General features: G+C 63.8%; 1 protein-coding gene across 2 annotated transcripts; it reads left to right on the top strand.

The window, feature by feature from the left end:
• The first annotated feature begins 244 nt into the window (after positions 1-244).
• On the top strand, positions 245-12841 carry TMEM9 (transmembrane protein 9). Of its 2 annotated transcripts, none has more exons than XM_027565828.1 (6): positions 245-539; positions 1049-1152; positions 2155-2246; positions 5959-6067; positions 6949-7080; positions 12010-12841. In XM_027565828.1, the coding sequence occupies exons 1-6, from the start codon at positions 467-469 to the stop codon at positions 12154-12156; spliced, it is 657 nt and encodes a 218-aa protein (XP_027421629.1). In that variant the 5' UTR covers positions 245-466; the 3' UTR covers positions 12157-12841. The 2 variants fall into 2 exon arrangements, with proteins under 2 accessions (XP_027421629.1, XP_027421630.1); XM_027565829.1 differs by lacking the exon at positions 245-539 and adding an exon at positions 540-625.
• Positions 12842-19799: the final 6958 nt, after the last annotated feature.

Raw genomic sequence — 19799 nt, 5'->3', positions numbered from 1 at the left:
CCTGCCCCTCAGCGGCCCAGAAGTCCACCTCCCACCCTCGCCTCCCGCACACCCTGCCCCTGCCTGCGGGGTCCAGAACCCGCACAGGGCAGGGGACAAGGCTGGGAGCTGCGGGGGCGCACCCTTCACGGGTCCAGCCCCGCCTTGCCGCCCTGGTCCCTCCTCCTATGGGAGAAGGAAGGGGTGGGCCGCCTCTGCAGCAAAGATGCGACTCAAATAACATTTCCGGATTGTCATTGCGGAGACAGCCCTTGAATCTGCTTTTATTGTTGTCGTTGTTTATCAAGTCCTTTGTCTATAAATCGGCAAGACTGGACAGCCCAGGTCCTCTCCAGAACCCCGGCTTTTAAATACTGCAAGGGGGCGACCTCGGCGGTGGAATTCTGCTGCTGCAAGGAGGCCAGTCCCCTCCCTCTGCTCGTTCGCTTGGCCGACGCTCCCTTTTCCTGTTTGGTCAGGTTGAGAAATGCCTCCCTCTCCCTTGCGCGGAGCCTCGGCGCTCCGGCGGAGGCGGGCCTTGTTGCCTTGGAGACAGCCAGGTAGCGTTGAGCGGGCGCCCCGGCAGCCAATAGAAGAGTGGGGGCGGGGCCAGCCGGGTCTTGTGCCGCCGCGGAGGGGCTTGCAGGTTAGCAGGGGCGCGTTGGGGGAGGGGGCGCGGGGGTCCTGGGGTCCCGGATCCGCGGCCGGGTCGTGGGATCGGGGCTCGGAGACTCAGCGCCCCAGGGTCTCCTCCGCCCTGGGGGAGGAGCCGCGGGCGGCGATGGGGGAAGGCGGGGAGACGCGAGGCAGGGGTCGCCCGCCGGCCTCGTCCCGGAGACCCGAGGCCCTCCCTCCCTCCCAGGAGGCCCCGCCGCTGAGCCCGCCCAGTGGGCAGTGGGAGACCGAGGCCCGGGCGAGAGGGAAGCGCCTGAGCGGCCGGGCTTGGCAGGCCTAGGACCCCGGGCCCAGCCCCCGCCCTCTTCCCGTGCCGGAGCAGGCCGGTTGACTCCGGGGCCGAGGGTGCCGTGTGTTCATCCGCCCCTTCCCCGCCTGCGTATTTCTTTTCCAGGTGGGGGATCTTGCCGGCCCCGTGAAGGCCCGAGAAGCATGAAGCTCCTGTGTGTGGTGGCCGTGGTCGGAAGTCTGCTGGTTCCCCCAGCCCAAGCCAACAAGGTGCGGCGCCCATGCACAGCCAATCTTGCCCGCGCCCAGGCGTCTCGGAGGAGGGCGGAGGGGCTACTGCCCCAGCCCGGCCCCTCGGTGCCCTGCGGGCCGTGACGGGGCGGGGGCGTGCTCTCTCGGGCCTAGGCCGCAGGCCCCTGGGGCGGGGTGGTCTGCGAGGCCCACGTCTGGATCTGAAACGCGCAAGGTGGAGTTCCAGCCAGGGTCCTGTGCTTGGGCCAGCCGTCTAGGGGCTCCGTACCTTCCTTTGCTCTTGGACGCCTTTGGGCTGGTACCATTAGCACCGCTGTACCGGGAGCTTCCAGTCGCCTAAGGAGCGGGTGTAACGTAAGCAGCGTGAGGTTTGTGCAGAGGCAGGTTTCTGGGTGGAGAGGCCCCACCTCTGAGCAGGGATTGGAGATCTCTTTCATTCTTAGGGGTAATGGCCCAGAGCTGGGTTTGAGTAGGTCTCTGGAATTTGAGATTGTGAAAATCACTGAGGCTTTTAATCTTGAGTCTGTGGTTTGCTTCCAGTTCCTCTGGGCAATTCCTAACTGGAATGAAAATTCTGTGTTGTTGTCTCTGACCTGTTCCAGAGTGGGAGAACTTCCAGAGGGTTTGCTAGTGTTTCCACGGCCACGTCCGTTTCCTGGGGTCCACCCCAGCCTTCCCCTTCCCTGATCCTTACCTAAGACGTTGGAGGGGTGGGGAGAAGAGGCGGGCCACTAAGCCTGCTGGACCCGGTACACACAGGCGTGAGGCCCAGGGCAAGGGCTGCTGCCTTGCTTGCCCCTCCCTGAAGCCGTGAGTACCCTTTGCAGCCCCAGACAGTTTCTTGAGGACCCTGTGGTGTAGCAGCCTTCCTCCAGATGTCACTCCTGCTGAACTTGGGCCTGGGAGAAGGTCAGGAGCGTTCATGCGGTCACTTTATGGAAGAGGGAACTGAAGGTTGAGAGTCTTGCTAGAACTTGAAGCCAGCGGCCCTGCCCATCTGACCCGCGAATTCTCTTACAGAGTTCTGAAGATATCCGTTGTAAATGCATCTGTCCGCCGTACAGGAACATCAGCGGGCACATTTACAACCAGAATGTGTCACAGAAGGACTGGTAAGGCGTTGCCCAGGCTGGCCCTTGAGGTTGTGGGTGCCGACTGGGCCTTGTGGACCCCCAGAGGATAAGCTCGCCACCCCATTTCCATGGAGAGCCTTACAAAAGAATATTTTGTCCCTGGTCACACATTTGATTGGAAATAAGATCCAGATGTCTTTAATTCTAGCTGAGGGGTTCCTGGTCGGAGGAGTGGGTCTTGCTTTGATTTGGTTGTTCGCGCCTGCAGAATGGTAACATGTTGGGAGAGAGAGGTTTTAGGTCACATACGGTGGGAGTTTTCTTGGCGCTCTGTTAGCTGTGTTCTTTGGTGCCGGCGTCATGACCGCCTTGTGAGGCAGTGCTCCCACTGTAACTGCAGAGACTGAGGCTCAGAGAGCATGTCCATTCTGCTCCTGGAGTCTTGAATCCATAACCGCCTTGTGAGGCAGTGCTCCCACTGTAACTGCAGAGACTGAGGCTCAGAGAGCACGTCCATTCTGCTCCTGGAGTCTTGAATCCACTTCTGGATGCCTCACTTCAAAAAAGAGGGAAATAATCATTCATTCAGAGAAAGGAGGCCTGCTTGTTGAAGGGAAGTTTCAACATGCTGTCCTGGGAAGAGTGGTTTAAGGAACTTAGTTGAAAGGAGAGGCCTTGGGGGCACAGGTGTTTGAAAGGGCGGGGGGTGGTGGTGTGCTCTGGGGGGCTCCGTGTGCTGCGTCAGGACTGGGCTGGTGAGGCGAGCGCCGGGGGACCAGATTTCAGTGTGCTGTGAGGGGCCTCATCCAGGCTGTGTCAGGAGCTGGGGCGCCTCATCCTGAGGGCTCTGAGCACAGGGGCCTGGGATGGGGTACGCTCACATGGGGGGCGGCCCAGGACCCCCAAGGCGCTTTGAGAGAATGAAGAGTACCAGCACCCCCTCCCTTGAGATTTTTGGGTTCTTCTTGTCGTTCCCAGCTTTACTGAGATAAATCAGACATACAGCGTTGTGCGAGGTTTCGATGGATGGGGACTTGATACACACGTATTGTGGAGTGAGGTTAGATAACACCTCCGTTGCCTCGCAGGGTTACTGTCCGGGGCTGGGGGGTGGCAGGTGGTTTAGGATCTACTCCCTTAGCAGCTCTCCTGTGTATGTAATACAGTGTTGTTAACTGTAGTCACCACGCTGGACAGTTGATTCCCCCCCCGCCGCCCCCACCGCAAAAGACTGGGATTCAGTGACTGCGGGGGGTGGGGCACAGCAGCTGTGACACAGCCGTGGCCCAGAGAGCACGTGGGGGTGTGACCATCCCGCCCATCCTGAGTCCTCAGAGTGTGTGATCTTCTGAGAACCATTCTGGTCAGATGCAGACCCTAGATCCAGCCTGCCCTCCTACAAACACAGCTCTGCCCCTTGTTCATTGGGAAACTGGTTACTTAATCCCTGGTTTATTCCGTTTCCTCATCTGTGAAGTGGTGGCAGTATTGTGAGTATTGAAGAGTGTGTGTGGGTGTACGCATGCTTGTGCGGTGCGTGTCAAGTATAGCACTTAGAGCAGTCCCTGGCACGTGGTGAGTGCTGTATAAATGTTGGCTGATAGTGACGTATGTTGTGGCAGTTAGAGAAGAATTTCCAGACACAGAGTCTTGTAGAAAGGAGTGTTTGTTAAGAGCAGGGAGCAGAAATGATGTGGGCACTGCCAGTGTAGCAGGCCAGCCTTCTGACAGACCAGGGAGAGTCGATGCTTTCTGTGGGTTGTCATTGCTGTTAAGTCACTAAGTCGTGTCCAACTCTGTGACCCCATGGGCGACAGCCCACTAGGCTCTTCTGTGCATGGGATTCTCCGGGCAAGAATACTGGAGTGCGTCGTCATTTTCTTCCCCAGGGAATCTTCCCAACCCAGGGATCAAACCCGAGTATCTTGCATTGTAGGCAGATTCTTCTTTGTCTGAGCCACCAGGGAAGTCCCTTTGTATCTTGTGGTTTTCATTCAAATGACATCAGGAATAAATGGATAGTCTGTCCCAGTCTGACACCAGGAAATAAGGCTACACCCCTCAGGCCCTGGGGCGAGAGTAAGGCTTGAAAACGTAAATTCTCCTGGAGAACAGGGTCCTACCTGGACCTCTCGGGCTGCGGTTCATCTTCCTGAGAAGTCAGTGTTAGGGGGCTCCAGTTCCTTGAAGGCTGGTGGGTGGAAACATGCTGGGACATTAGACCCCAGGGTTCTGGGACCCCGTGACCTTGGCCGTGGGCTGTCACGAGGGGAGGCATCGCAGGTTGCCTGGAGTCCCTTCAGGAGGAGTGGGGCCTGGCCCTGGGATCCTCGACCCTGATGCCAGGGCCAGAGGAGCCCAGCCGTGTTCTCAGGCCTCCCACGGGCCCCTCCGCCGCGGGACGACGCCTGTGCGCTCCCCTGGTTGAGCAGGTGAAGCCTGGGCGTCTGCGCTGTGCAGGTCTGTTCCTGTGTTGCCGGCGCTCTGCCATCTTGTGGGGGTTCCTGTCCCTGCAAGGGGCAGAGACCCCGAAACCTTCACCCTGAGGGTAGGGCAGTCCCGGAGAAGCAAATCACCTGAGAAGCTGGCTAGGGCGAGTCTTGCATATTTCTAAAAAGAGAACCTTTTTTCAAACAAGTCTGTTTTGGAAACACTGTGAAGCAGTCAGGACTGCCCTCCCTCCAGCCTCCGGCAGGAGGGCCCAGGGTGCCCCAGGGAGCATAGTTCAGCCTGCTCTGTCTGTGAGGACTCCGAGCCCCAGAGGAGTTACGCACATCAGCTGCAGGAAACAGAGCTTTCAGCCAGCTTGCCCCTCTGTGACCCTCTCCCCTAAGGTGTCGTAACTGTTCCCCCTAAAGGGACATGTCACGGTTTCACCAGTTCTCTGGGGGAGAACACATCCCTTGTGGGGAACCCATAAATCCTACTGACCTGCCAGAGTGACCTCCCAGACCCAGGGAGGAGTCGGGCCTCGGGAGGCTGGCCTCTGAGATGAGAGGTCCCAGGGGTGATGACCCGGTGCTGGGAGTGGGCCTGACCCCGTCCGTCTGTCGGCCCCTCCCTCGGTGCTGCGTTGAGTTAGAGTAGGGAGCCACACGCGCAGCTCGAGAACTGGAGTCATCAGGGGTTTACGTAAAATCACACCACATTCTGGACTTTTGAGGGCACAGAGGCAGTGGAGGACATGCCATCCCACACTGTTGGTGCCTCTGCCAGAAACCCAGCCCCAGCCTAAGGGGCCCTGGGCAGCTCAGGACAGGCTGATTGATTTCAAGGATTCAGGTCAGAGCTGGAAGGGCCTAGAGGGTCATCTGGCAGTACCCCTGCAGCTCCCCGGAAGGGTCAGGCCAGGACATGGTCAGGGTCAGGCCCGGGGCATGGTCATGTCGGCAGGGCCCCCGGCTGAGACAGCAGTGGGAGGGGGTAGGGAAGTGGGGTTCAGAGACCTGGAAGGAGGCCAAGTCACTGGTGGGCAGTTTGGTGAATTCATGGGTCAGTTGTGGCTCCTGGTCTGACAGTGGAGGCACTGTCTGCGGCAGGGACAGATCTTGGACCCTCGGGACTGGAGGTGGGGGGCGGTGCAGTTTATGCCAGTGGGACCTTCACCCGGTGAGTCACAGAGGGCAAGGGCCCTGAGGCTGTGGGTTGGGAAAGGGGTCTGCCCACCCCAACCCATCAAAGACCCTGTCCTCCCTGGGGAACCCTCCCTCCACGCTGCGCCTGGCCCCCCACAGCCCTCTGTCTGTTGCAGCAACTGCCTGCACGTGGTGGAGCCCATGCCAGTGCCCGGCCACGACGTGGAGGCCTACTGCCTGCTGTGCGAGTGCAAGTACGAGGAGCGGAGCACCACCACCATCAAGGTGCCTGGCTTGCCCCGCCCACCGCGCAGCCCCGCCCACCAGCACAGGCCCCTGTCCCTCCACAGCGGTGGCCCCGCCCCTGCACAGCTGTGCCCTGACCTCCCAGCTTCTCGCTTCCTTCTGGATCCTCATCCCCATCCCCTTTCAGAGCGGCTCTCCCCTCTGACACCATTGTAGTTGCAGGGGGGACCCGGGAGAGGGGCTGGAGACTCCTCCCCCTACTTTTCCCTTTTCCCCTTCCCTCCTGCCATTTGTTCAGCAGACACTTTGAGGGTTCCCGTTGTGCCCCGGGCACCATGCACCATACTGGGAGAGGAGGTAGCTGCCCTCCGGAGCCCCCAGTCTGGTTAAACTTCCAGAGCGACACCAAAGCTGCAGGCCTGGCAGGACGGGTCCCAGACGCCCCCTTTGATGCCCCTGAACCCTGTTCCGGTGGATCACTGGGTGAACTCGGCAGAGCTGGTGGGAGGCTGGGAGAGGCCTGGTCCCTGGCCCCTGCCTCTGCTCCAGGCAGGCTGTCTCCTCCCACTCCACCCCTACCGTGGTGAGCCAGGCTGTGCTTGCTGGTTTCCAGCATAAGCGTCTCCTGGTCCAGCCAGCCTTGAAGCGTATTTCTGTGTGTGCTGTGAAGCGTCTGGAAATAATAGTGTCAGGAAAGAGCCCTCAAGAATTTGGCAGCACTGCTGAGTCCTCATCGTCTGTCACCTTGGTGCTGCCAGAGGACCGGCGATTCTCGTGGGGTCCCCTCCATCGAGGGCGTGGTCAGTGAAGGTGGGGCGCGTCGTCTCTCCACATCCGAGGTCTCCGGGCCCGTCTGCAGGCACCAGTGGAGGCCACATGGCCCGCAGTCCACGGGGCGGCTGGGTCTCTCCTGTGCACAGGTCATCATCGTCATCTACCTGTCGGTGGTGGGCGCCCTCCTGCTCTACATGGCCTTCCTGATGCTGGTGGACCCTCTGATCCGGAAGCCGGACGCCTACACCGAGCGGCTGCACAACGAGGAGGAGAGTGAGGTACGGGCCCTGCCGGCCCCCTGCCCCCCGCAGCCTCCGGGCCCCGTTCACTCTTCTCCACTCAGCGTTCTCCCTTCTGCAGTGTTTCCTCAGGGAGGGCTGCCCTTTGCCCTCCCAGGCGCAGCGGGGCCGCCCTGAGCTCCACTGACCTGGCGTCAGGCAGCCTCAGCGCACTGGCCGAGGGGCAGTGAGCCCGCCGACACGTGGGCGCTCAGGCCTAGTGTCCGGCTGACAGTGGGCCTGGAGCGGGCGCCCGGAGAGTCAGCAGAGCCCAGGGGGACAGAGGAGGCCTGGCAGCTCTTTGTGGGCGTGAGGGCAGGGCATGCCGGGCGCAGGGCGCTGACGATGCCGGGGGCTCCTGGCCCGTGCCCCTGGGGCACGCCCCTTGGGCCTGCACAGTCACACCTGTGCCCGAGACGGGTGAGGGAGGAGCCCCAGCGCCTGCAGGGGGCGGAGCTCAGGACGCCTCAGGCCCTGGGGTCGGGCTGCCACAGGCTGCCCGCTGCTTCAGGAGACGCTCTTGCGTTCATGGGGCGGGGGCGGGTCAGGGACTGGGCCATGCATCCCCAGGGAGCTGTACCAGGGCCATCTGGGGGTAGAGGGTCTCACTGAGTCCGGGGAAAGTTGTTTAGCGTGAAAGAAAAGCAAGTCCAGGCTGAAGAAGATGCGTGAGAGCCTTCCTCCAGGGTGTTGCACGGAGCTCGGCCTCAGCCTGGTTTACATAAAACCAGGGCAGAAGGACCAGAGCCGGGAGGTTAGTGCCAGGTCGGAGAGCCTCCTCTTGCAGAGACGGGGTGAGCTGGGGCGGTGGGGCTCTGGTGAGGGGGTGAGTGGTCACTTGGGGCACCAGGCTTAGGCTGCCCCGCCACCGGCCTGGCCCCCTTGAAAGCGTCCCATGCAGTGTGTGCCCGGAGCAGGGAAGGGCAGGTCCCCACCCAAGAGGTCTGGGGCTGGGACCTCAGGGTGAGGTCCCGGCAGGGTGAGGTCCTGGCTGGGTGGGGCCCTGGCGGGTCCTTGGGCCTCCTGGCCCCTCCAGGGTGTGCTCCCCCGGCCTCCTGCTGACACGTGCTTAGCAAGGTGGAGCCGGGCCGGGAGGTGGCGGAGCTGGCAGTTGGGTGGTCCACGTCTAGGAGGAAGCCCTGAGCACCTACCTGGTGATTAATGTGCGGTAATAGCAGCTCTGCTGGGGAGGAGCCTGCGGCTGAGCACCGGGCGATTAGGGGGAGGCAGTAATTGCAGTCCTGGCCGGGGAGCGGCTGAGAGATGGGCGATGATTACACACCCCGCTGCCTCCCGGAATGCGTGCCTCGGGGCTGCAGGGCCCCAGGGGCGGGCGGCCCGCGCGGCTCTGTGCGTGCCCTGTCCCGGTGCCCCGGCCGTCCTGTCCCCTTTCTCTCCCTCCCACTGGGCCCGGGTGCTGCAGGTGCCCGTGTGGGTGCACAGACCTCAGGCTGAGCCCAGTGGGGTTGCAGGATGGATGTTAGGAGATGGGCATGGGGGGGCTGGGTGCCTGGGGGGCTCCTGACAGGCAGGAGGTGGGGACCTCCTTTTCTCTGGGTGTCAGTGGGCGAGGGCTTCCTGGCCGTGGGGCTCCGGGGCGGGGTGCTCGAATGCTGAGGGTGCTGGGGCTGAGTGAGTGGGTACAGGGGTGTCGCCCGCTGTACATTGCACGTAGGCTCAGGGAGGAGGGCCTGCCAGGCTCAGGCTGTGTGTCCGGGTGACTGGGGTCTGAAGAGCACGCCCCTTGCAAGGATGGGGTCCCCCTGACGCTGGGAGCCAGCCTTCATCCCAAGAGGAAGAAAAGCCCTAGGTCTGGGCAACTCGGTGACCTTGGGGCGAAGGCTACCCGCCCCCACTCTGGGAGTCAGAGGTCAAAGGTGAGATGGGCGGGTCCATCACATCCCAGGATGGGTGCCCCTTGGTTGGGTGCCCCATTCCTGTAGCCGGGAGCTCCTGCCCTGGGGCTCAAGGATGAGCAGGAAGGGGAGGCCTTGCCCACTGCCTGCAGGAGATGAAAGCCTCGCTGCCTTTGAAGGCGCCGGCGAGCCTCGGTGGGCCCGGCGCGGGGCGCTGCCTCCCTGGGATTCCAGCGGCATCGGCAGTAATCCCTGGGCTCAGACGCCCTTTGAAAGGAGGAAGCCATCCTGTTTGCTGGGCAGAGATGGCAAACAGGGCCGCGTCACATGTGCAGTTTGGGCCCCTTTGAAGACAGGAGGGAGGGTTTCTGCACTTCGCAGCATGGGCCTGAGCTCTGAGGGTTCCCTGAGATCGCAGCCCGCACGGGGGAGGGAGAGGGGCTTGTGGAGGACATGACCATGCTGACAGCTGGGGACCCCGGCCTCTGAGCAGCCCTCTGCTGGGCGGAGGGGAGCCCGAGACAGGCAGGGTGCTGGCCTGCTGAGCCCAGCGTGGCCAGGGCAGGGCCAGTGGGCTGTCAGCACCTCATGGCCTGGCCACTGGGGATGCAGTGCTGGGGTTGTGGTCACGGGTGGAGCCTGCTCTGCATAGGCCGTCCCGGGGTTTAACCCGGTCAGTCCTGCAAGTCTGAGCTCCTGTCCCAGCGTAGCTGCTGCAGTGCCGTGTGGGCGACTCTATTGGCGTCTATGCAGCCTTGAGAAGGATACCCAACCCACCGTGTTGGGTGGTGGGGCCCCAACACGAAGCAGCACCCTGACTGCTGGAGGGGAGGCCTGGCTGCGGGTGGTCACCGGGCACAGCGAGGCCAGAGACCCGGGGCCAGGGAGGCCAGCCCGAGGGCTTGAGTGCAGGGCTCAGGACGCACGGGTTCAAGTCTGCTGTGACCTTGGGCAGCAGGTGCTTGGCCTCCAGAGCCACGGACGGGTCGGTCTCCGAGCCTGGGGAGGGTGCAGGTGACGCGCCACGGTGCGTCGGGCACCCGGGATGCCCGTCCTGCCGCCCGCTTTCCTCCTGGTCAGTGGGGCTCCCCTCGCGTCCTCAGTGCTCAGACGCCCAGCTCTGGCGTGGTAGCACCAGTCCATCTGTCCTGCTCTGGGCGTCTCTAGGACAGGTGTGGTATCTCTAATTTCCACTATCGGACTGTTAGCAATGGAAGTGCGGGGCTGTTCAGCTGCAGCTCTCCCGCTGAGGAGCTGTTTATCAAGACTTAACGTGAAGGAGAAACCGCGGTCTTGCGGGGATGTGCTGGCTTAATGCCCCGCTCTTGGCTCCCTCTGCCCCCCAAGGACGGGACAGGGGAGCACCTGGCTTGAGGATGGCCTGCCCCGGCTCCCAGAAGGGATGCGGGGATGGGCGCGTGAGCAGAGTGAGCGTCCCTGGGCCCCTGGAGCTGGTGTGGCTCGGTCCCGGGGGGCCCACCGCCTCTCATGGTGGCCTTCAGCAGCCCCTCATCTATACGTGCACACAGAGCCTGGTCCTGAGGCCGGAAGGAGGGACCTGAGAGGTGGCTGTCCCCGGCCCCTGCCTGGGGGCTCCCAGAGTGGGCCTCACGCTGACAGTTCCTGCTGTGAATTGAGCACTTGCAATCTGCCAGGGGCTGCTAACCACCATGCTCACTGTCTCTGAGAAGACGTCCTGCAGCGCCGTCCGCGGTGGGGAGCAGGGTCGGAGGACGGTGGGGCTCGGCGCTGTGCTCCCCGTCAGAGCCCAGGTGCAGAGGCGGGTTTGAGTCCACGGCCGTGCTCCCACCCTGGACTGCCGGGAGCAGGAACACCGAGCTCCTGCGGGCTGCAGCTCCGGCGGCCGGTGTGTAACCGCCGTACCGGACGCCGGTTAGGGTTGTGAGGCTGTGTGTGTGTGCGCGCGCACACGCATCCGTGCTGGATCGCCCTGTGCGTGTGATTCCTGCCGACGGTTTAGTCGAGTTGAAGACGGGCTTTATCAAGCTGGAGCTGGGGGAAGTAAGGTCGCTTGTTAGGGACACGCAGCTGCTGAGTGGCTGGGGGTGGAGAGCGTACCCCTCGGGGCCCAGGCCCAGAACCCAGGGGTCCTGAGACGCCGCCCACTCGGCCCTGTGGCCCCGGTCCTCATCCAGCCAGGCCGAGCGCCTTCCTCAGGGTCCAGGGCCGCGGGCTCAGGGGGCAGTGCCCATCTCTGGCTCCCCTGGGGCTGGCCCACCAGCCTCACCCCTCCTGCTGGTGCTCGGCCTGCTATCCCCTCACCCCCACTCTCCACCCCCGCCCCCTGCCTGGCAGCTGCGTGGTGACAGAAGCCGTGCCAGCTCGGGGCATTAGCAGCAGAGTTGCATTTACTGGGCGGCTCTGGGCTTGGAGAGGTGTGCTAATCCCTTAAGAGATGTGTGGCAGGGGATGAGAGGCAGGCAGAGCTGGGGAGGAAATCCCCCGGGCTGTGGGCCTGGCCCTCAGCTTTAATTCCCCCAAAGATCAGCTCGGGTCCTGCAGGAAATGCGCGGGCCCTGGAGCCTCAGAGGCAGAGAGGTGGTAATTAGGGGACCACGCTGCTTTTGACGACAGCCACAGCGTGAGGGCGGCGGTGGGGGTGGGCTGGGGTGGGCGGAGGGGCTCCGGAGGGCACGCAGGGCGGGCCCCCAACGCCGCCTCTGCCGGACACTCTCCTTCCAGGAGTGGGCTGGGGTCCCGGCCCCGCAGAGCAGTCCCGGGGGTCTCCCTGCTGTCTCTGGCCAGCACGGCCTGGGTGTCCTGCAGCCTGGTCCCAGCCACGGGGCCACGTGCGTGCGTTTCCTCACACGACAAGCTGATTGAGCCTGTGCTGACCAGGCGGGCCTGAGGCTGTCTCTGTGCTCCCCTCGAGGGTCAGGGATGCTTGGGGTGCAGCTGGGCCTGGCCCGAGCCCTGCTTCCCGCAGCCCTCGCGCACCCCGCAGCCGTTGACCCATGCTGGCAGGGCCCTCGGGGAGGCCGGACTCGAGGGCCGCTCTCCCCGCACCCCTTCCGTGTCAGGCATTTGAAACCCCCTGCTCTCCTTCCCCCAGGACGCGCGCTCTGCAGCGGCCGCCGCCGCCTTTGGGTCCCGGGCGAACACGGTCCTGGAGCGCGTGGAGGGCGCGCAGCAGCGGTGGAAGCTGCAGGTGCAGGAGCAGCGGAAGACCGTCTTCGACCGGCACAAGATGCTCAGCTAGGCGCGGCCCCGGCCTCCGGGGCTGGACGGAACCCGGCCACTCTCCCAGCTCTGTGCCACCCTCCGGGTCTCCCCCTTTAAAGCCCCGGGCAGCTTTCATTCTCTCCACCTTTTGAAGTGTCATGCTCAGCTGGGCGATCCAGGAAGGGCGCTGCCTCCCCGCTCCGGTGGTCTCAGGGTGGAAGGGAGGGGACCACAGCCAGCCAGGGCCCCCCGACCCCAGCCCACGCACCACCCTCCCGGCTCCAGACCCTGGGGGCTGGGTCGTCGGCAGCTGCCTCCCGACCAGGTCCCCCAGCCCTCGGGACGGCCCTGCCGGGAGGGCTGGGCGCTCAGCCCACAGGTCCTCAGGGTCCCTGGTTGTGTTCCGGCTTTTCCCCCCGTACTCTTCTTGCGTTGACGAGGGTGGGCAGAGTGCAGGGCTGCTCACTCTGCCCGGGCCCCCGCTCCCACCTCAGGAAACCAGGCTGCCCCCCACCAACCCCGTCCCTGCCCCGCAGGCTGCAGTTGCTGAGCCACTGGTGGGACCACAGGACCCCGAGGCCACGCGGTAGCCCCTAGCCCCTGGGCCCCGGTCCTCAGATCGCCACTTGTCCCTGAGTTTCAGCGTCCCTGTGCATGGAGACGCTGTCCTTCGGTTACTCACTATCATTAAATTGTCTTTTTTTTCTCACTTTGGATTTCAAGAGATTCTGAGAGCTCAGTGTTTTACAGGCAGACCCAGGAGGGGCCCGAAGCAGGGGTGGCCGCTCCTCTTAGGCTCTGTCCCCTCAAGGAGCAGGGGTGGGCTGGCCCGGGCACTCTCCCAAGTTTGCGTTTCGTTCCTGAGTCTCCTGAGTGAACAGCCTCTGACGTCAGCACCTTGCAGATGCCGTTCTCAGTGCTCGCCGAGAAGCCACTGTTCATCGTTCAGTCGCTAAGTCACTGTGACCCCGTGGACTGCAGCGCCCCAGGCTCCTCTGTCCACCACGTGTCCCCAAGTGAAAACCAGCTGGTGCTCGGGAGCAGGGCCTGCAGGGGAGGCTGCACTCCAGGAGAGGCTGCCAGCGCCCCCAGGGCTGAGGCACCACCGCGGGTCTGGGACGTGCCATGAGGGGCGTGTCCGGCAGAAACAGGATCTGGAGGCCCATGGGATCTGTTTGAATCCCCCCGTGGGGTCTGCCTGGGTCGGTGTGTTGAGTCTGGTGTGGAGCCCTGAGCTGGGGTCTTGGTGAGGTGGGCGTTCCCGTTGGCAGCGATTTGCCCAAGTTCAGAGCCAAGTGCAGGTACCGGGGGGTGGGGGTGGGGTGACGTGTTGATGAGGCTGGCACTGGAAGCCAGTGAGGGATGTTCAGAGGGGCGGGTTTGACCAGGATCCTGGGCCAGCAGGAGGTTCATGGTGGGTGAGCAGGAGGCACGCGCCCGCAGGTGGCCGGCGGAGGGCCTTGTCCTCAGTTGGCCTGGCACACGCTTGGCGCCGGCCAGGTCACGTGCTGCTTTGCGGGCCTCAGTGAGCCTGATAATTCTTCGACGACGGGGACACTCTCCGCAGGTTGGCAGACGGATGGGTCAGCTTATCAAGAATAACCTGTCCAGAAACTGGCGTCTCAGATTCCCAGATACCCTGTAACCCACCGTGGGGGGGCCTGGGTCCCCTGTGTCCCTGAGTCTCAGTGGAGTCCTGCAAGTGCTCTGACCTGCCTTTGATGGTCTTAAAGGTTTGGTCTGTGGCAGGCAGCTGCTGTTGACTGTCAGGAAGCCCGATACGTGAAAAAATACGTAAATGTTTAGGAGTGCCTCTTCACTTCCCCTGGGGATTCGGCCAGCAGCCCAGCCCCTCCACGAACTTGGACTAAACACGCAAACTGCTGTCAGACGCCCTCCCCGATGTGCCTTGGTGGCCTGTGCGTGACCCCAGAGCAGGGTCCCCGCAGCCAGCTTGCAGACGCCAGATGGAACTCTTCAGTTCGTCTGAGATGAGTTCTGGGGTTGTGTGCAGAAATCCTGTTTGTGTCCCATCAGACCGGCAGTTGTTGCCACTTGGGACAGACAGACGGGTTGGGTTTGGCCCTGGGGACCGAGCCTCGTGTGTGTGTGTGTGTGTGTGCGCGCGTGCGCGCGCGCGAGCGCTCAGTCGCTCAGTCGTGTCCGACTGTTTGTGACCCCATGGACTGTAGTCAGCCAGGCCCCTCTGTCCATGAGATTCTCCAAGCCAGAAGACTGGAGTGAGTTGCCAAGCCCTTATCCAGGGGATCTTCCCGACCTAGGGACCAAACCCAGGTCTCCTGCATTGCAGGTGGATTCTTAACCTTCTGAGCCACCAGGGAAGCCCTTGAACACTGGAGAGCGTGGCCTGTCCCTTCTAAGGCAGATTCTTGGCCAGTACTACTGGTCAGTCATCCCATACAGGAGGGGGCGGGGGAGGGGGTGGGCCCAGCCCGCCCCGGGGCCCCGACCTCCGCTCCTCGCCCAGGTCAGCCCCGGGGCCCCGACCTCCGCTCCTCGCCCAGCCTGCCCCGGGGCCCCGACCTCCGCTCCTCGCCCAGGTCAGCCCCAGCGCCTTGGTCCTCTTGCTTCCTTGTGTCCATTCTTACCCTGAAGCCCCCACTGTGGGTGTTCAGCCTGGCCTGTGGCCCCGGGCAGCACAGTGCTTCTCACAGGACTGAGCAGGGCCCTCGGGTTCACGGTCCGCACCGTGTCTCCCAGCCCTCCAGGATGCTCTTAGCCCTTGGCGTTAATCCTGAGCCACCTTCCTGCTTCTTGCCCCCTCTCCCGCCCAGCAAGTCCTCCCCGACTGCTACCCCCACCTGCAAAGTCTCCTTCCTGCTTCTTGACTCCTTTGCTTTGATCCTGAAAGTGGCATGTCCCTCCCGTTCAAAGCCAGCCCAGCTGTCCCCTCTCCCTGGGACTTCCATCACCTCCACACTAGTCCTGCTTCCCGTCCCTTCCAGACTATCAACACGCACACGTCTCCTGCCTTGAAAGACCCATCCGCGGGCTCCATGCTCACCTCTGACTGCGGGGGGTCCCCTCCCCATCCCCACTCACTCGCAACCCGAGCCCTCCGCAGGCCGGTGCGCTGGTGACCATCCCTGCAGGACCCTGGGCACATCCCTGGCTCAGCGCTCCGGCCCCCTACTACTCTGTGAGGGGTCTTTCTCGCCAATACTGCAGTTTTCCGGGTGGTCCTGCTCAGGCTGCTCAGCTCCATCTACAGTTTAACGTCTGAGTTCTCTCCCTGACACTGTTCTCAGCTGTGCTTTTGTGGTCTGAATTCTAGAATGCCCATCTCTAGCCCAGACTAGACCCCCAGGTCCAGACCATCTGCCTGGCTTTCAGCTGGACCCTTCCTTCGGGGAGCACAGAGACTGTCAAAGTCGGCACGTCCGGAAAGTAAACTCATCCTCTCCCAGAAACGGGAGGCTCTTCAGTCCCTTCATCTGGGCGGGTGGTGCTCCCACTGGCTGAGATGCTAAGGCCGGAAACCCGCTGCACTTCGCAGCCCGTGGGATCCCAGTTCCCCGATAGGCCTTCAGGGAGCCTTCCTGGGGCCTGAATTCTTCACTGAGGCCCTTGTCTGCCTGCCTCTCTGGCCTTTAACCCCAGGTGGATTGGTAGGAGTTGCTGGTGGGGCCCCTGAGACCCTGGGAGGGGTGTTGATGGCCCCCAGACACGGGCTCATGGTGGGGGTGCCACTGTAGGTGCCTAGATGGCCCTGTGCCCCAGCAGGCGGTGCTGGTAGGAGCTGGCTCCTTCCCCAGGCTCCTGAGGGCCACTGCCCTGTCTGGGGAGCTGGAGAGCGTGCAGAGAGGGATGCCGGGATCTGGCTTCTCTGCCCATCCCTGAGGGCCTTTTCTCCGGTGCCAGGCAACTCCCGAGGGCCAGAGAGCTGGCAGGGTGGGTGGGCGGAGCCGGCCTGGAAGCAGGATGGACCTGGCTTCCTGACCCCGCTCAGCCCTTCCAGTCCCTCACGTCTGAGCCATAGTATCCCGCAGCCTGCAGCCTCATCAGATGAGGGGCAAGGATGAAAACCCCCAGAAGGCCAGGCCCTCCATCTAGAAACGTGGGCAGGGCGTTAGAAGTGGGTGCAGGCCCCAGCTCTGCCTCTCTCTACATGGCTGTGTAAGGAATAGTGTGTGTGTAAAACACCTGGAACCACCCTGCACTCATGGCGTCCCTAAGACAGCATGCCCCCCCACCCAGCCAGGCACGGCCTGTGCCTGCCAGAGGGCCGTCCTCGCCAAGAGATCGGGGCCTAGGGCTCCAGACACCCTGGCCCGTTGCTGGCCCACCTGTGGGAGCTCTGAACTTCCCGGGGGCGGGGACGCTGCAGCCCTCCCCTGGGTGTGGAGCGAGTGGCTGCAGGCGGGCTGACCCGAGGGACTCCTGCATCCGGGCGGCACCGTGGGTGAGGCTCCCCCAGGCGTCAGGACCCTGGCCCGGCCCGCCGCCCCTCGTGTGTGACCGGCGCAGACGCACCATCCAGACAGACGGGAGGACCCGGAGCCAGCCCCTGGTTCCCCGAGTGTCGCCGCTCGTGCAAGGCAACTCCAGGTCATGCCTGGGAGTCTAACGGTTATATGGTCATGTTAATAAATTAGGTCAAAACGTCGTCAGCACAAACTGCATGACTTTGTGAATGTCAACGTGAAGGGTGTGTGAAAGGGGGCAGGTGGCCACGTGTAAGGGGAGTACCAGGGGCTCAGAAATTCCGGAAGGAGCAACGTGCAGCCCCGCCGGCTCGGGACCCTCGCACCAGTTGGCTTCCGGGCCGTCGTCGGCTCTGACACCTCTCGACTGCCGTCTCCCCGTTGGCCTAGTGTGTGACAGAGTACCGGGAGGACGTCTCGTCCAGCTCTGTTGGCTGGACGCGGCAGCGGGGCTCAGACCAGTCTCCGCACGGACCCTGACGCGGAAAGCCCGGGCTTCCCCAGTCGGGAGAGGGTTTGTCGTGTAGCGGCCAGGCCTGGTGGCACTGGGCCAGACTGCCTGGGTCTGGGCCCAGCGATGACCCTCCCAGCTGCGTGGCCTGGGAAGATCTGTGTCTGTTTCCTCAGCTGGAAGGACGGGAAGAGGAACTCGTGTCACGGGTGGGTGTGTAAGTGCCTGGTGGGTGTGATTTGTGTCTACATCAAATGTGAGATGTGTCTCCCCACTGCGGCTTCAGGGATGCTGCAAGCCTGTCCGCAAGGAAGCAGCTTGGGGCTCAGCCTGGGGTGAGTGGCAAGGAGGGGCCGGAACACGGGGCTCCCCCCAGGGCAGTGGGCTCCATGTCAGGGCTGGGCTCTCAGACCCAAAGCCACAGCAGCCTGGCCTAGGCCACGTCTGTCCACTCTGGGTGCCAGCTTCCTCCACTGACCACCGAGGAGGACAGCCTGGGCGGCCTCCAAGAACCCCGCCAGCTTGGTGCCCGGGAGTCCTGGCAGGGTGCTAGGTGGTCCCCAGTCCTGGAGCTGCATCCCTGGAGGGGCCGCTGTCCTAGCTCCCGGTCAGCCCCAGGGATGCCCAGTGACCGCCCACCCAAACTGGTCTCGCTGCAGTCCCCCTGGAGACAGGGCTGTCTTCCCCTAAGCACGAGGACTTCCCCGCAGGAGGCCCTGCGTCCTCCCGGGTCCCCGGCCAGGCGCTCCCTGAGCCCCAGTCCATGGCCTCCTGCTGCACAGGTGCCTGGTTGAGAGGCTCTCCAGCCACGGGCCGGCTGCGTTGTCCCTCCCTCAGCCCTGGGCGGGCAGCCCTGGAGGACAGCGTCCCCACAGCCCTAGGCTCGGGCTGGGGCCGTGTGTGTGTCCCTGGGACGCAGGAGCCAATCATTGGAGGCGGGGCGGCCCCCTCTCCCCCAACCCGGGGCCCATCCCAGATCAGAGGCGCCCCCAGCCCGCCCCCCGCCCTCCCCTTCTGGGTGTGTCGCCGTTTGAAGCTTAGTCGAGTAGAGTGTACCTGGCTCCCGAGCCGGGCTGGGAGCCAGCCAGAGGCGGCCGAGGACGCAGCAGGGGCCGGCAGGCCCTTCCGGAGAACCAGTCCCTGTCCCGCAGCGGAGCCACTGAGCGGGGAGCAGCCCAGAAGGAACGGTCTCCTGGCACCCGGCCGGGCACGCTCAGCCACCTGCGGGGGGGGGCAGGCGCCCACGCCGAGGGCAACAGACGGGCCAGCCGTGCAGCCGGGGGCATCACTGCCAGTGGGGTCCGTCCGTGGACTCACCCTGCGGGCCACTGCCTGCCGCCCGCCAGTCCCCCGAGACTGACGTGTGGGCCTTCTGGGTGGAGATCATCCCGGGAGACGTCCTGGAAAGGAGCTGCAGGTGAGGGGTGAGGGCCGGGGGAGGCTGGGCCCAGGGCTGCAGACGGTGGTGCGGCAGGCTGGCGGGGTCTCATCACAGCCCTGTCTCTTAGGGGCTGAGGGACCACAGGCCGCCGGCTGGGCTGGCCTCCCCCATCACCTGTTAAATGGTACCTGCCTCGTCGCACTGTGGTGAGGGTCAGACGAGCCAAGAGGCCACGCGTGTCCAGCACAGAACAAGGGCGAGAGCAGCCCTCCTGTCGCGCTCCCCGTCCTGGCCTTCGTGCAAGCGCAGGCTTGCTTAAGCTCACGCGAGCTCTCCGAGCCTCGGTTTCCCCATCTGCAAAATGGGGATGAAAAGTCACCTCCAGGGGGTTGACTAGTTCCAAGCACGTGGCAGGTGCCCTGTGAGGGCCCCCTGTCCAGTCAGCTGAGGTCTGTCCCATTCAACCCCCACGTTCCCTGCACTCAGGGCCTAGGCTTTTCACCCCGCTGCCGAAGGAAGCCTCTGCACAGAAAAGTTTCACATTTTCGGCCCAGGGCCTCTGCAGAGCTGCTCTGCGGGGACGTTAGACGGTAGATGTGGCCTGTGAGAGCACTTGTTTTGATCAGCCTGGGGCACTCGTGTGACCACACGCGCGGACACCCCTGGGGACCGGGAGAGGGGCCCGCCCTGCAGGAGGCGGCTGGCACGCGGCAGGCACGGGCCTTTTAGGGGAGCGAGGCACACAGGCAGTACAGGAACAGCAGGCCGGAGCTCCCCAGGGAGAGTGTCCCCAGAGGCACAGGCCCGAGGATTCAGGGAGGAGAAAGCAGAGGGCAGGAGAGGGCGGGGGCATTGTGGACACAGAGAGACCCAGACTGTCTGCAGGGGGGATGGGTGACCGGAGGTCGGGGGTGCCCCAGGAGGGGAGCTGCCCAGCTGAGAGGGGAGACGGGGAGGAGAGGGGAGACGGGGAGGAGAGGGGGCCGCGGGGCAGCAGACACAAGGGCGTGCGGTCCGAGGGAGCAGTGGTTAAAGCGACCTCTGGAAGAGGGAGCTGAGTGCAGAGGAGTCCGTCCGGGTGGGTGTGCGGGCAGGCGGCAAGATGTTCCTCACAGGGCCCCCCAGGGCGCTGCCACCCCACAGCAGAGGGCCGGGTGGGCTCCAGGTCCTAGCTGGAAGGGACCGTAGAGGCTGTGGTTGTAATCACGTTTCGACCAGACGCAGAGAGCTCTGATACTCTCTAAACCGTGGAAACCTCCTGAGACAGACGGGAGGGTCCTGGGGCATCCTGAACCCACAGGAGAGGGACCCAGGGGTGCTGCCAACCCACGTCCTCCCAGGGACTCGGGGTGAGGACCCTTCCTCATAGGGACGTGTGGATGGCCCGGCGGGGGGTGCATACG

Source organism: Bos indicus x Bos taurus, chromosome 16 (assembly GCF_003369695.1).
Source record: "Bos indicus x Bos taurus breed Angus x Brahman F1 hybrid chromosome 16, Bos_hybrid_MaternalHap_v2.0, whole genome shotgun sequence".
Lineage (NCBI taxonomy): Eukaryota > Metazoa > Chordata > Mammalia > Artiodactyla > Bovidae > Bos > Bos indicus x Bos taurus.
The sequence above is the reverse complement of the archived record's forward strand: the minus strand, read 5'-3'. Positions and strand labels throughout refer to the sequence as shown.

Bases quoted from the DNA above. Each gene is read 5' to 3' on its own strand.
- TMEM9 (XM_027565828.1), top strand. From the start codon at position 467: ATGCCTCCCTCTCCCTTGCGCGGAGCCTCGGCGCTCCGGCGGAGGCGG. The intron at 1,153-2,154 runs GTGCGGCGCCCA...ATTCTCTTACAG, and splicing joins CCCCAGCCCAAGCCAACAAG to AGTTCTGAAGATATCCGTTG. The intron at 7,081-12,009 runs GTACGGGCCCTG...TCCTTCCCCCAG, and splicing joins ACAACGAGGAGGAGAGTGAG to GACGCGCGCTCTGCAGCGGC.